Below are 11,328 nucleotides of genomic sequence, written 5' to 3' on the forward strand. Positions count from 1 at the left end.
GCACAACCTATCTGTACCTAAACTCCAACAATTCTTTTGCCCCGTGAGAACCTATATTCTCTCTCACATACTCCTCTCCTTACCTAGCTTAAATCCCTTGTTCCATTTTGTACATACCCTCTTACATACACTTTTTCTTGTCCTCTCCTGTTTCATTGTACTCAATGGGAAACACTCTGACTCTGGTTTTTACACTACTGCTCACCTGTTCTGCACCAGCACCTGTGCGGCTCAACATGGCTGGAGAAAGTTTTCACTAAATTTATGGCCTCAGGAGGGACCTTAGTGCTGCTTAGCAATCACATGACATTTCCCTGGTCCACTAATTCTCCTAGACAACTATTCCATGTCCTCCAGGGTCTCCCTCTCCATCGTCATCCTCAACTGTTAACTTTGCTTCCTATTTCACTGAGAAAACAAAGCAATCAGAAGAGATATTTGACAAGCTCCCACAGCGGATATACCCACGTGCCCATTTCCGTGTCCATGTTCTCTGTCTCCCCTGTGGTTTCCATGGATGAACTGTCTATGCTTCCAGCTAATCTCAGTCCCTCTACCTGTTCACAAAGCCCCATCCCCTTTGCCAACTAAAGGACATTGCTTCAGCAATTTTCCCTTCTCTCTCTTGAATCCTCATCCTTCCCTTCCCTACTCGACGTTTCTCGTCCGCATGTGAACAAGCTATATTGTTTTTTGGTCTTACACTGTGATCCGGCACCATTCCATTTCTTTGACCCCTTTAGAGCAAACTCACAAGAGTTCCTCTATTCATTGTCTGTAACCTCTCTTCTCCCATTCTCTCTTAGACACCGTCCTATCAGACTTCTGCCCCTCCACTCCACTGAAATGGCTCCTGTTAAGGTCACCAATGTCCTCCACATCACTAAATTTAACGGTCAGCTCTTAGTCGTTTTATCATATCCATGAGAAACACTTGATTCAGTTGCCTCCTAACTCCTTCTTAGAACATTTTCTAATCTAAGCTCCAGGACACGACACCTCCGATTTCTCTCTTACCTCACTGTCTGCTGCTTCTCATTCTCTTTTGCTGATTCCAAACCTCCATGACCTCTACACACTGGACACCCCAGGATTCAGCTCTTAGACCTCTTCTATTTTTTTTTATCAGACTCATTCCCTCAATAATTTTATCCATTCAAATTTATAATTTATTTAATGCAGCCTGAACCTTTCGTTTGAGATCCTCATGTTTTCAGCTGCTTTCTAAACATCCCCACATGGATATTTAGTAAGCACCTTAAACATAACATGTCCAAAACCAAACTCACAATTTCCTCCCCCAAACCTGTTTTTCCCCTCTCTCAGTAAACTCCAACCTTCTAAGTTAATCAGATCAGAAATTTTGGAGACGTCTTTGGCTTTCTCTCTCCTTCCATAACAAATCCTATCAGTTCTGCCAATGAAATAAAATGTATCCAGAATCCAACCATTTCTTAACAACCTCCCCAATACCCTACAACCTCCCTGGTCTCAGCCTCCACCATCTGTCACCAAGATTATTGTAATGGCTTCCTATCTCATCTTGCTGCCTCCTCCAGGTCATCCTCAACACAGCAGCTAGAGTGGTCTTTGTAAAATATAAGCCAGGACATATCATCCTTCTCAATACCCCCCAATGGCTTCCATGTCATTCAGAATAAAAGCAAAAATCCTTACAATGGCCTGTACACACGGCCCACACACAGCCTGCAAGGCCCTGCTTCGGTCTTGCCACCCTCTTGCCCCATCATTACTTCTGATGTTATCTCCTCTTCCTGTCCCCCTCACTGCAGCCACCTGGCCTCCTTGCTGTTACTTAAACACACCAGACACACTCCTGATGAGAATATTCTTTCTCCAGATACATACATGGTTTGCTCCCTTCCTTCTTTAAGGTCTTGGCTCAAATGTCATCTTTCAGTGAGGCCTTAAATACTCTAAAATTGCAATTCTCCCTTTCTAGGCACCCCTTATCTTACTTGATTGCAGTAACAATGCTGACTTATTTGGAGGAGAATGAATGCGTGGAGGCAGAGGTGGAAGACATCTTGCTGTAAACCCTCTTAAATTTCTTGAGTTTTGGAGCTGAGCCCGTGGCGCACTCGGGAGGGTGCTCCCGCTGTGGGTTCGGATCCTATATAGGGATGACTGGTGCCCAAAATTTCTTGAGTTTTGCACCTTGTGAGTCTTTTGGGAGAATAAGACATGGTTTTCGTTTTGATAAGGAATGATATCTAAGATATATTGTTACCAAAAAAAGTCAGGTGCAAAAGCGTGTGTACAGTAAGCTCCACATTGGGGTGGGGACGCACTTGCTTTTCATAATTTACTCTCTTGTACCTTTTAAATATTGTACCTTATTTATGCATTTCCTATTCAACAAGTAATAAAATAATTTTTAAAAAGATAAACCTCATGGTGGGAGAATGCATTTTCCCATGCATCACCTTGACAATTCTGCGACTGAAACCGGCCAAATAACTTCTCCATTTTCCCATGGGAGGAAACGGAAGTCCAAAGGAGTCAAGTCCAACAGAGCAGAGCTGGACCAGGGCCTAGACCGGCTTTGGCTGACGCGCGTCCCCTCGCTGCGGGCCGCTCGCCTCCCCGTCCCCACCCCACAATCTCCCCGCCCGGCCCGGGCTCCTCGCGTCCGCGAGTCAGGGAACGGGGCTCCAGAAAGTCGGCCACTGGGGGCTTCACTCGGGGGGGCTGGCAGCTCCCTAGTCCCCAACAGTTTCTCTCTGCTCAGAGCCACCAACATGGTGCCCTGGGGGCAGCTCTGTGGCTGAACCCAACCCCCTGGTCCCGCAGCTGCCAGACCCCCTCCCCCAGCCCGTACCTGTCGATAATGACGGGGTCTGAGGGCGTCTCATTCCGGTTGCCACAGCTCTTCCGGTCACAGCAGCGACTGAAGGAAAGACGAGGAGGAAGGAAGGAGGGCAGATTTCAGCGTGCGAGTGTGTGAGCGTGTGTGTGTGTGTGTGTGAGCCTGCGCGTGTGTGTGTGAGCGTGTGCGAGCGTGTGTGAGCCTGCGCGTGTGTGTGTGAGCATGTGAGTGTGTGAGCGTGTGTGAGCCTAGCCTGCGCGTGTGTGTGTGAGCGTGTGCGAGCGTGAGCGTGTGTGAGCCTGCGCGTGTGTGTGTGAGCATGTGAGTGTGTGAGCGTGTGTGAGCCTGCGCGTGTGTGTGTGAGCATGTGAGTGTGTGAGCGTGTGTGAGCCTGCACGCGTGTGTGAGCATGTGAGTGTGTGCGAGTGTGAGCGTGTGTGTGAGCCTGTGCGTGTGGGTGTGCGTGTGTGAGCGTGAGCGAGCGTGTGTGCGTGTACATGTGTGAGCGTGTGTGATCGTGTGCGTGTGTGCGTGTGTGAGCGTGTGGGGGGGCGGCCCCTGGTTGGTGCTGGCCGGAGGGGCTCACTCCCAGGGGCCTGGGGTAGAAAGGCGGAGAGGACGCAGGGATTTGAGAGCCCGGGCTTGGGAATAGCCAGGAAACCCTTGTCCCAAAGGCACACGGCCAATGGAGGACCCCCAGGATAGGGCAGGCTGCAGGCCACCTAAAGGGGTCTCTCTCCCTCTGTACACTTTTGTGGAAGCGCAGTCTACATAGAGAAAGGAGCACAAATTGTAAGCATGCAGCTCCTGAATGATCACAAAGTGAACCTGCCCACATAACCAGCATCCAGACCAAGAAATACCACGTGACCAGCACCCCAGAAGCCCCCTCGGCCCCCTTCCTTGTTACTCCCCTCGCCAAAGGTAGCCACTGTCCCAACCACAGATTTTTGAACATTATTCTCTTTTCTATACATCAGGAACTGCCTCCGGAGACTCTCTACGACTGGCTGGGGTAATGGGGACGAAGAAGCCAAGAGCTTTGTCTCCCCCACACCCTCTTGCCCCACCAGAGAGCTGCCCTGGGGTTCGCGCAGTTTCTGAGCTAATCCTGGAGGCCTTCAGGTTGCCTGGCCCGGGGCCCTGCCCCCACATCCCCAGCGAGCCTCTCCCCTGAGCTTTATTAGTTAAGCTTCCCAGTAGCGGCAGGAGGCCTCTCTTACAAAAACACTTGGAGAAGCCACATAAACAGGCCAGGCTAATGGGGCCTCAAGGACCCTCTCCTCAGCCAGCACTGTGCCCAGGGACCGACCTCACTCCTCCCTCATCCCTTCCCCCACCAGGTTTCTCCAGGGAGCAGCAGCAAAGGTGGGAAGACGGGTTTGCAGCGGTAGGGGCCTGGCCTGCTGGGAGTCCTTGGCAACATCTTGGCAAAGGGGCAAGGTGCAAGGGACACAGCCCATCTCACCTGCACATGATCTCGTGGGTGAGCAGCACTCGGCACATTTCGGGGTTCTTGTCCTGCCCCTCATAGATGATGGCCTGGGGGAGGGGGAAGTGCACAGGCTGGAGGGGAAGGAGGCGCCTCTCAAGTCCCTGGGCAGTGCAGAAATGGCCTGGGGGTCTACACTGGCATCACCCAAGCCCAGACCGAGGGGAAGCCCTGCCCCTAGGGAAGATCATGCCCTCGGCCTTGCTCTGGAGGAGCCCAGGGGCACAAAGCAGGAGCTCTGAGCCTGGCTGTCCAGGTGGAGGGTGACCTCCTCCTGGCAAAAACGGTGCGACGTCTGCAGGTTCTGTCTGTCTGCAGGCAGCTCCTTCCAGAGTTAGCTCTGCTTGGGGCCGGGGGTCCCTAGACCACCAGGATCAAGGTCAGGCTGCTGGTTGGCTAGACCCACTGCTATCCCCACCCTGCATCATGCTCCTCCCCTTGCCTCCGGCATCCTCCTGTGATCAGTCTGTTCTGATGCTCTTGGTGGACCTCAGCCCCTGCTCTTGAGCGTTGTCCTTCTCAGCTGTCCCCACCAGCTAATCAGTCCCAAGGGCCACACAACTGCCTCTTCTCCTTCCCTGTCACCTCCCCAGCCCAGCCTAACATCTTCCCCTTGGACTCACCAGTCTCCCAGCCTCCCTTTGCTCTGAAGCAAGGACTGGACTTCCTAAACTGCCAATCTGGCTTCCCAGTTTATAACTTCTGGGCCTCCCAGCCTCCCCCCATTTGTGGGGTCCCTTATTCTCTGGACTTCCTTGAACCCCTTCCACACTCATCACCCCACAGTCTCACTTTGCCACTGCCTGGCCTGCTTCCCCATCACAGTGACCACAGGCTTTCTGGAAACAAACCATTTCTTCCTCTGCCCTGGACTTGGGTGGAGCCTACAAGAAGACCCTGCTTGGGTTGGAAAGCCCAAATCTCCACCTCGCATTTCGGGCCCATTAATCTGGCCTATTTGAGACCAAACACCCTCCTTAGTAGCACACACAACTTCTCTAAAAGCACCGAGACAGGGCCCTGCCTAGGCAGAATCCACTGATGCTTATTCAGGTTTCAGCTCCTGATGCTGGCCCCTGAGTCTCCTTCCTGTGACTGGCACATCATTGAGGAGCTGAGCGTGTGCCGTGGAAGCTCCTGGGGCCACACCAGGTCCCCTTTGCTGGATCAGTGCTCCTGTCCCTTGGCTGTGGTTAGTGCTGGCTGCTGAGAGCTTTCTCTTGAGAATCACTCTCAGTGGATAGGAGATGCCTTGTCTGAAAGTGGCTGGGAGGTTAAGCTCCCCTTAGCAGTCCACAGCCAATGACTAACTGATACAGGGTACAGAATTGTGGCCTCCTTGCTTCAAGGGGGGACAACTCTGGTGCCTTTCCTTCCCCAGAGCTACCCATGGCTCAGGCTGAGGCCAGACTCCAGCTGAGGCCACATCCTTCCTGAGCATCTTCCTGTCCAGCCTCCCTCCCTCCCCTTCTCCTGAGAGCCCCCTCCTACCTCCCCAATAAACTTTGTGCACCCAAATTCCCATCTCAGGCTGGGCTGCAAGGGAATATGCCCTAAGCCAGGGTCTTGGTGCAAATATTGTCTTTTCTAGTCTGGAGGGCAAGAACCACATGTCCTCCTGCTGTAGACTGGGGCAGGAACTGGAGGAGCCAGACTGATGGGGATGAAGGGCACAGGGGAGACGAGGGCAGGGACGAGGATGCTCACTCATACCAAGGGGGAGATGGGGTCTGAGATGAGGGCGGGACGGGTCTGAGCATCCTCTGGGCTGACTCACCTGCTTGGACATGGAGTCGATGAGACGTACATAGAGGTCTTGCTCTGTCCGAAGTCCTGGGGGGGGATGATGGAGAGAGAGAGCTGTTGGAAGAGCATCTGTGGCCTCTGGTGACTGGGCCACACCCACGCCCTCCCAAGCCCTGATGAGTGTGGCATTATGTGCCACACAGTGCTGCTGTGGTACCCAGACCTCTTCCTGGTCAGGGCAGGGCAGGGGCAGTGGCCTTCACTCACCATTGTTGTACACCAGCCTGAGGCGGTAATGGATCCCATTGTTTGTCTTTTCAGCCCCAGGTTCCTGCAGGGACAAGATGGAGAGGATGCTCAGGTGCTCAGGGATCCTTCAGCCTCCCTCACCCACACCCTTGTCCCTAATGACGCCCTCTGTTCCTCCCTTCCAGCCATGCACCCACCCTCCTCCGCCATCTGTCTGTTCATCTGCCCCAGTGTGGTGTGTGTGTTGGGGGGAGGGTTCCTGGAGCCCTCCCACCCCTCCCTGTGCTGGTCCAGCGAGCCCACGAGCCTCTCACTCGGTCCTTTTCCACGAAGTCGATGAAGGCCGTGCGCTCCACCTCCACGGGCTGCCCTTGCCGGTCGTACATGGCCAGCACGAAGTGGAAGAAGTTGGATTTCCTGAGGTTGGAGGGAGGCTGCTTCTCAAAATGTGCACGTGCCAGGCCCACACCACTGTGGGAAGAAGGGAGCTGGAAAACCACTAGCAGGGCCCTCCAGTGAGAAAGACCCCAGCACCTCTGGCTAGGTAGGTGGGCTGGCCAGGACTTGGCTCTGACATATCAAGAGTTTGGGCAAGAAATCAAATTGTACAGGCCCTTTCCACCCTGGCCAGGGCCATTTTGGTTCCAGACAGAGGCCTTCCAGCACCAAGGTCAACCCAGTCTGCTCCCTGGGCAACAGAGCTGGTGACCGCAATGGAGGCATCCCTGTCAGGCTCCCTCCCAGGCTTTCCCTGGGCCCATCATGTTGAAAGGTGATCTCCAAAATCAAATGTATGAAGCAATCCATCTTACTGATCAGTGGCTCCTGTGACTGCTCTTTCGGGCACCAAGGGAAAACTGGCAGGTTCCGGAACAAATATCCCACTGAACCCCCAGCTCATGGCTGAGGCTTCCATGAGGCTGTGGTGTTGCCTGGGAAGTGATGATGCCTCAGAGACATCAAACTGGCTCAGGACCACTAGTCTGCCCAGCCTGGACCCAGGGTTGTGGTTGAAGCTGTAGAGGGACTTGCCTCCAGCTTAGGGAAAGACAACCACGGGCTTCCTTGAGCAGGAGGAACTTTTAGTCTGGCCTTGCCAAGGGCGCTCTCCTGACTCATCAGAACCCATTCGAGATGCAAGGGCAGGGTAAGAGCAGGAGGACGGGAAGAATCCAGGCTCTGTTCACCAGATACCTCCTGAATTCCAATGATGTACCAAGCACCGGGCACACAGCAGCGAGTGGGGATTGAGTTAAATGCCTGGAAGGGAAGGGAAGACACATACAGAGAACCGGAACACAAGACAAAGTGGCAGTGCCCCGGAAGATGCTAGCATGTAAAAAACTAGAGAAGCAAAGGAAGAAAAGTGAAATCTTGCTAGAGATGAGGGGAAGACTTCATGGAGAGGGTGGCTTTCCCCCTGGTTCTCGAGGAATAAGCAGGAGCCCTGCAGGTCGGGAAGGCAAAAGGGAGAGCAAGCCGTAAGAAGTGGCTGTGTGCGCAAGGGTTAGTGTCACTGGGCCACAGGTTTCAGAGAGTAAAGTGGAGAGAAGAGTTTGTGTTGGAAGTTCATGCCCGACCATGAAGGGACACAGATGTCAGGGGAGGAGATTTAGAGTTTCTTCTCTGGGCTGGTGTCTTCCAAAGTGTGTTCCTTGTATCTCTCCCAGCTTAGATCCCCCCTTTAGAAAAGGGTGCTGTGGCCACAATTGCTAGGAAACACGGCTTCATAGCATATGGTTATTTGGGGGGCTCTGGGACACCTTCCAGGGATAGACCCCGCTTGAGTTGGCTCAACCTGGTGCTTTCCAAGTGTTGTAGCCTGCCTCCAGGGTGGTTCCCAATGATCCCCGCCTCCTGGTATTTATGCCTTTGTGTAGTCAGTCCCCTTTCATAGTATGTCAAGACTGCCTGTGTAGCCAACAGAATATGGCAGAGGTGACAGCATAGGACTTCTGAGGTTAGATCATAAAAAGCATTGCACCTTTTGTCTTGTTCTCTCTCTTGGATCAGTAACTTTGGTCATGCCAGCTGCCATGTTGTGAAGACACTCAAGTAACCCTATGGAGAGGGCCACATGGAGAACTAAGGCCTCCTGTCAACAGCCAGCACCAACTTGCCAGCTTGAGCCACCTGGGGAAGCAGATCCACTAGCCTCAGTCAATCCTTCAGATGACCGCAACCCCAGCTGTCACCGTGACTGTAGCCTCATGGAAGGCACTGAGCCAGAACCACCGAGCTAAGCTGCTCCCCGATTTCTGGCTCAGAAATTGTATGACATATGTTTTTCATTTTAAGCTGCTGAGTTTTGGGGTAATTTTTTATGCAGCAATAGGTTACTAATACACCATGCTTACTTAGCTACAGAGCATTTTTGTTGAGGGACCTGGTTTGGGAAATGCGACTAAAGACCACTAGAAAGTTCTGAAGCCAAGCAGAGCTTAGAAGACCCTGGGGGATGGGGGAGTGGGCACAGTGTGAGAGACAAGTGGAAGTTGCCGCAGGGATGAGGGTTGAGGCTGAGGATGGTGTCATTTTAAGCTGCTGAGTTTCGGGGTAATTTTTTATGCAGCAATAGGTTACTAATACACCATGCTTACTTAGCTACAGAGCATTTTTGTTAAGGGACCTGGTTTGGGAAATGCGACTAAAGACCACTAGAAAGTTCTGAAGCCAAGCAGAGCTTAGAAGACCCTGGGGGATGGGGGAGCGGGCACAGTGTGAGAGACAAGTGGAAGTTGCCGCAGGGATGAGGGTTGAGGCTGAGGATGGTAGAACTGCTCTGAGAGCCATTTAGACCAGCTTTGCCAGATGCCCATCACGGGCATGCCACTGTGACGACGGCTGCCATAGTCATCACTGCTCAATGATTTTCTTCATATGAGCATAATTTTAAATCAATTTACTCTTTTACTTGGCTTCATGCTAAGCCATAATATCTGGGCTGTCATGGGCATTAGGAGCTAGCCGTGTTGTTTCTCATACAGATTACTATAAATACATAAATAATAACATGGAAATTGTTCCTCCTCAAAGTCTGCTTGGGAGCCTCAGTGACCCCAAGTCATGTGAAATGCTGACTTAGGAGGCAGAAGTGATGGGTCTTCTTGTCCCCTAATGAGGATGAGGTGTATGGGGGGCACCAGCACCGTTTCTTCCCTTCCACAGGTTCTTTTTCCAGATGTTCCTTTCTCCAGGGACTTTACCCCACCTCTACCCTCCTTTTCTCCCTCCCCTCCCCTCAGGCTACAGTCCTTTCAAGCCAAGGCCTTGACCAGCCTCTCCCCACCAACCCCTTTCTCAGCCAGCCAAGAGGCAGAGAAGACAGAAGATGGCTTTCGATCATAGCAGGCCCCTGATTATTGTTGATGAATATGCTAATGAGGTATCAACCCCAAGCTCCTCCCTCCTGCTTTCAGGACCAGCTTAGCTTGAACTCCACCAGGGACAGGTTCCAGGACCACCTAGTGGTAGATAGCCAGAGGAGGTAGGCTTGTGAAGCAATCCAAGATCACTGTGGCCTTTCATTGTCATATATCCCAGGAAAGTTGCCTGGAATGCTCTGAGACCTTGGGGAGGGAGGGCACAGAGAAAGAAAGAGGCATTGGCATTGGACGGGCAGATGCTGAGAAATGACAGAATCTCCTAGACCACTCAACATGCCCCTTCCACACAGACACCCTGCACTGCCCAAGCTGACTTCCAAACTGGTGCCAAATAAATCAATGACTCTGGACTGAGCATCCTCTCCCACCTATCCCCCTGGGCAACATCAGTCAGTCCTGGATCCTGGCTGCCCCCAGCTCCCACTAGCCTCCTTAGGAACAGATCTGGGAAATCCCCAAGCACGCAGTAGGTCACCAATTAACACCATTGAATGGAATTGCAAGCCCCAAAGGTAGATGGTTGGGAAGGGGAAGCGGAGATTTTTTCATTCTTTTCCCCTTGGGAATAGCTGATACTATGAGAAAACAAACTGAGATGAAAGAACACAAAGAAAGAAACAGGGATACGCTCAAACAACTCGGGAGCTGCCTGGTGGTCTGAGAGCTCTCGATGGGTGCATCCTGGATGCAGACGTGTGGGAGACAGGTGGGAGGTGGGGGCCACTGTCCACTCTCAGACCAGCTTAGAGACAGATTGGGTAAAGGCCAATGTCTCTGATTCTGTCGTCTCCAAAGTGGGGCTGCCTAAGACAACCGTATCTATTGGTATGTATCCTCTGTGTAAAAGATAGGTGGAGGGAAGGGGGAGTAGAAGCCTAGAGAGGCAAGAGTTTTATTTGGATTCCCCTAGAAGCACACCCTGAGACAAAGATTTAAACACCAAGTTTATTTGGGCAGTGATTCCAGGAAGCATTGAGGGTCGGGGAGAGACAGAGATGAGAAGGCAGCCCATAAAGGGCATGTTTTCAACAAGTTACACTGTGGGCAGCCAGAGCCAAGCCCATGGGCGATGCTGGAAGCGGCGCAGAATGTGTGTGTGCCTCAGTTATCCCACCAGAGGGACGGGTGAGGGGGTGGGGTACTTATCCACCAACTCACTACTGGGGGGCTTCCAGGGCTGTTATTTCTCAGCTACTTCTGGCCTGCGTGCGAGTGAGCAGAACAGGATCTGGCAGTCTGAGCAAGCCCTCGAACAAAGGGAAGCAGACCCTTGGCCAAGGGTCCTGCGGGGATCTGGGTGGGGCACCAGCCACTAGCCATCCAGAGGCTTGAGGTATGACCAAAGCCTGCAAAACCACAGCCCCAAGGGCCTGAGTGCAGCTTGGCAGGTGTCAGTTTATGACAAATATAAGTAAGAACGGCCTCACCTGGCACACGGATTGCTGGAGCCCATAATTCAGAAACATTTCATTCACTTAGCGTCATTAGTGGACAAAGCAGCCACATAAGCGCCTTTTTCAGATAAATGCTGAGTGATGAAACAGCCACAGCAGCCACTTTCATAAGACTCCAAAATGAATGACACATTTCCTTGCTTTCCTAAAAAGAATGTTTTAAACACAATG

The 11,328-nt window shown here is 52.3% G+C and overlaps 1 protein-coding gene across 1 annotated transcript; it reads right to left on the reverse strand.

Annotated features, from left to right (window-relative positions):
• Window positions 1-2,842: 2,842 nt before the first annotated feature.
• On the reverse strand, window positions 2,843-6,805 carry LOC103581919 (transcription factor COE4-like; the record flags this gene model as incomplete). The annotated part of the gene is made up of 5 exons (XM_008563629.1): window positions 2,843-2,911; window positions 4,299-4,372; window positions 6,100-6,155; window positions 6,336-6,399; window positions 6,632-6,805. Coding segments are annotated over 5 exons (437 nt in total), but the record flags the coding sequence as incomplete, so codon positions are not given.
• Between the last annotated feature and the right edge of the window lie 4,523 nt (window positions 6,806-11,328).

This window comes from Galeopterus variegatus, unplaced genomic scaffold (genome assembly GCF_000696425.1).
Source record: "Galeopterus variegatus unplaced genomic scaffold, G_variegatus-3.0.2 Scaffold14300, whole genome shotgun sequence".
Classification (NCBI taxonomy): Eukaryota; Metazoa; Chordata; class Mammalia; order Dermoptera; family Cynocephalidae; genus Galeopterus; species Galeopterus variegatus.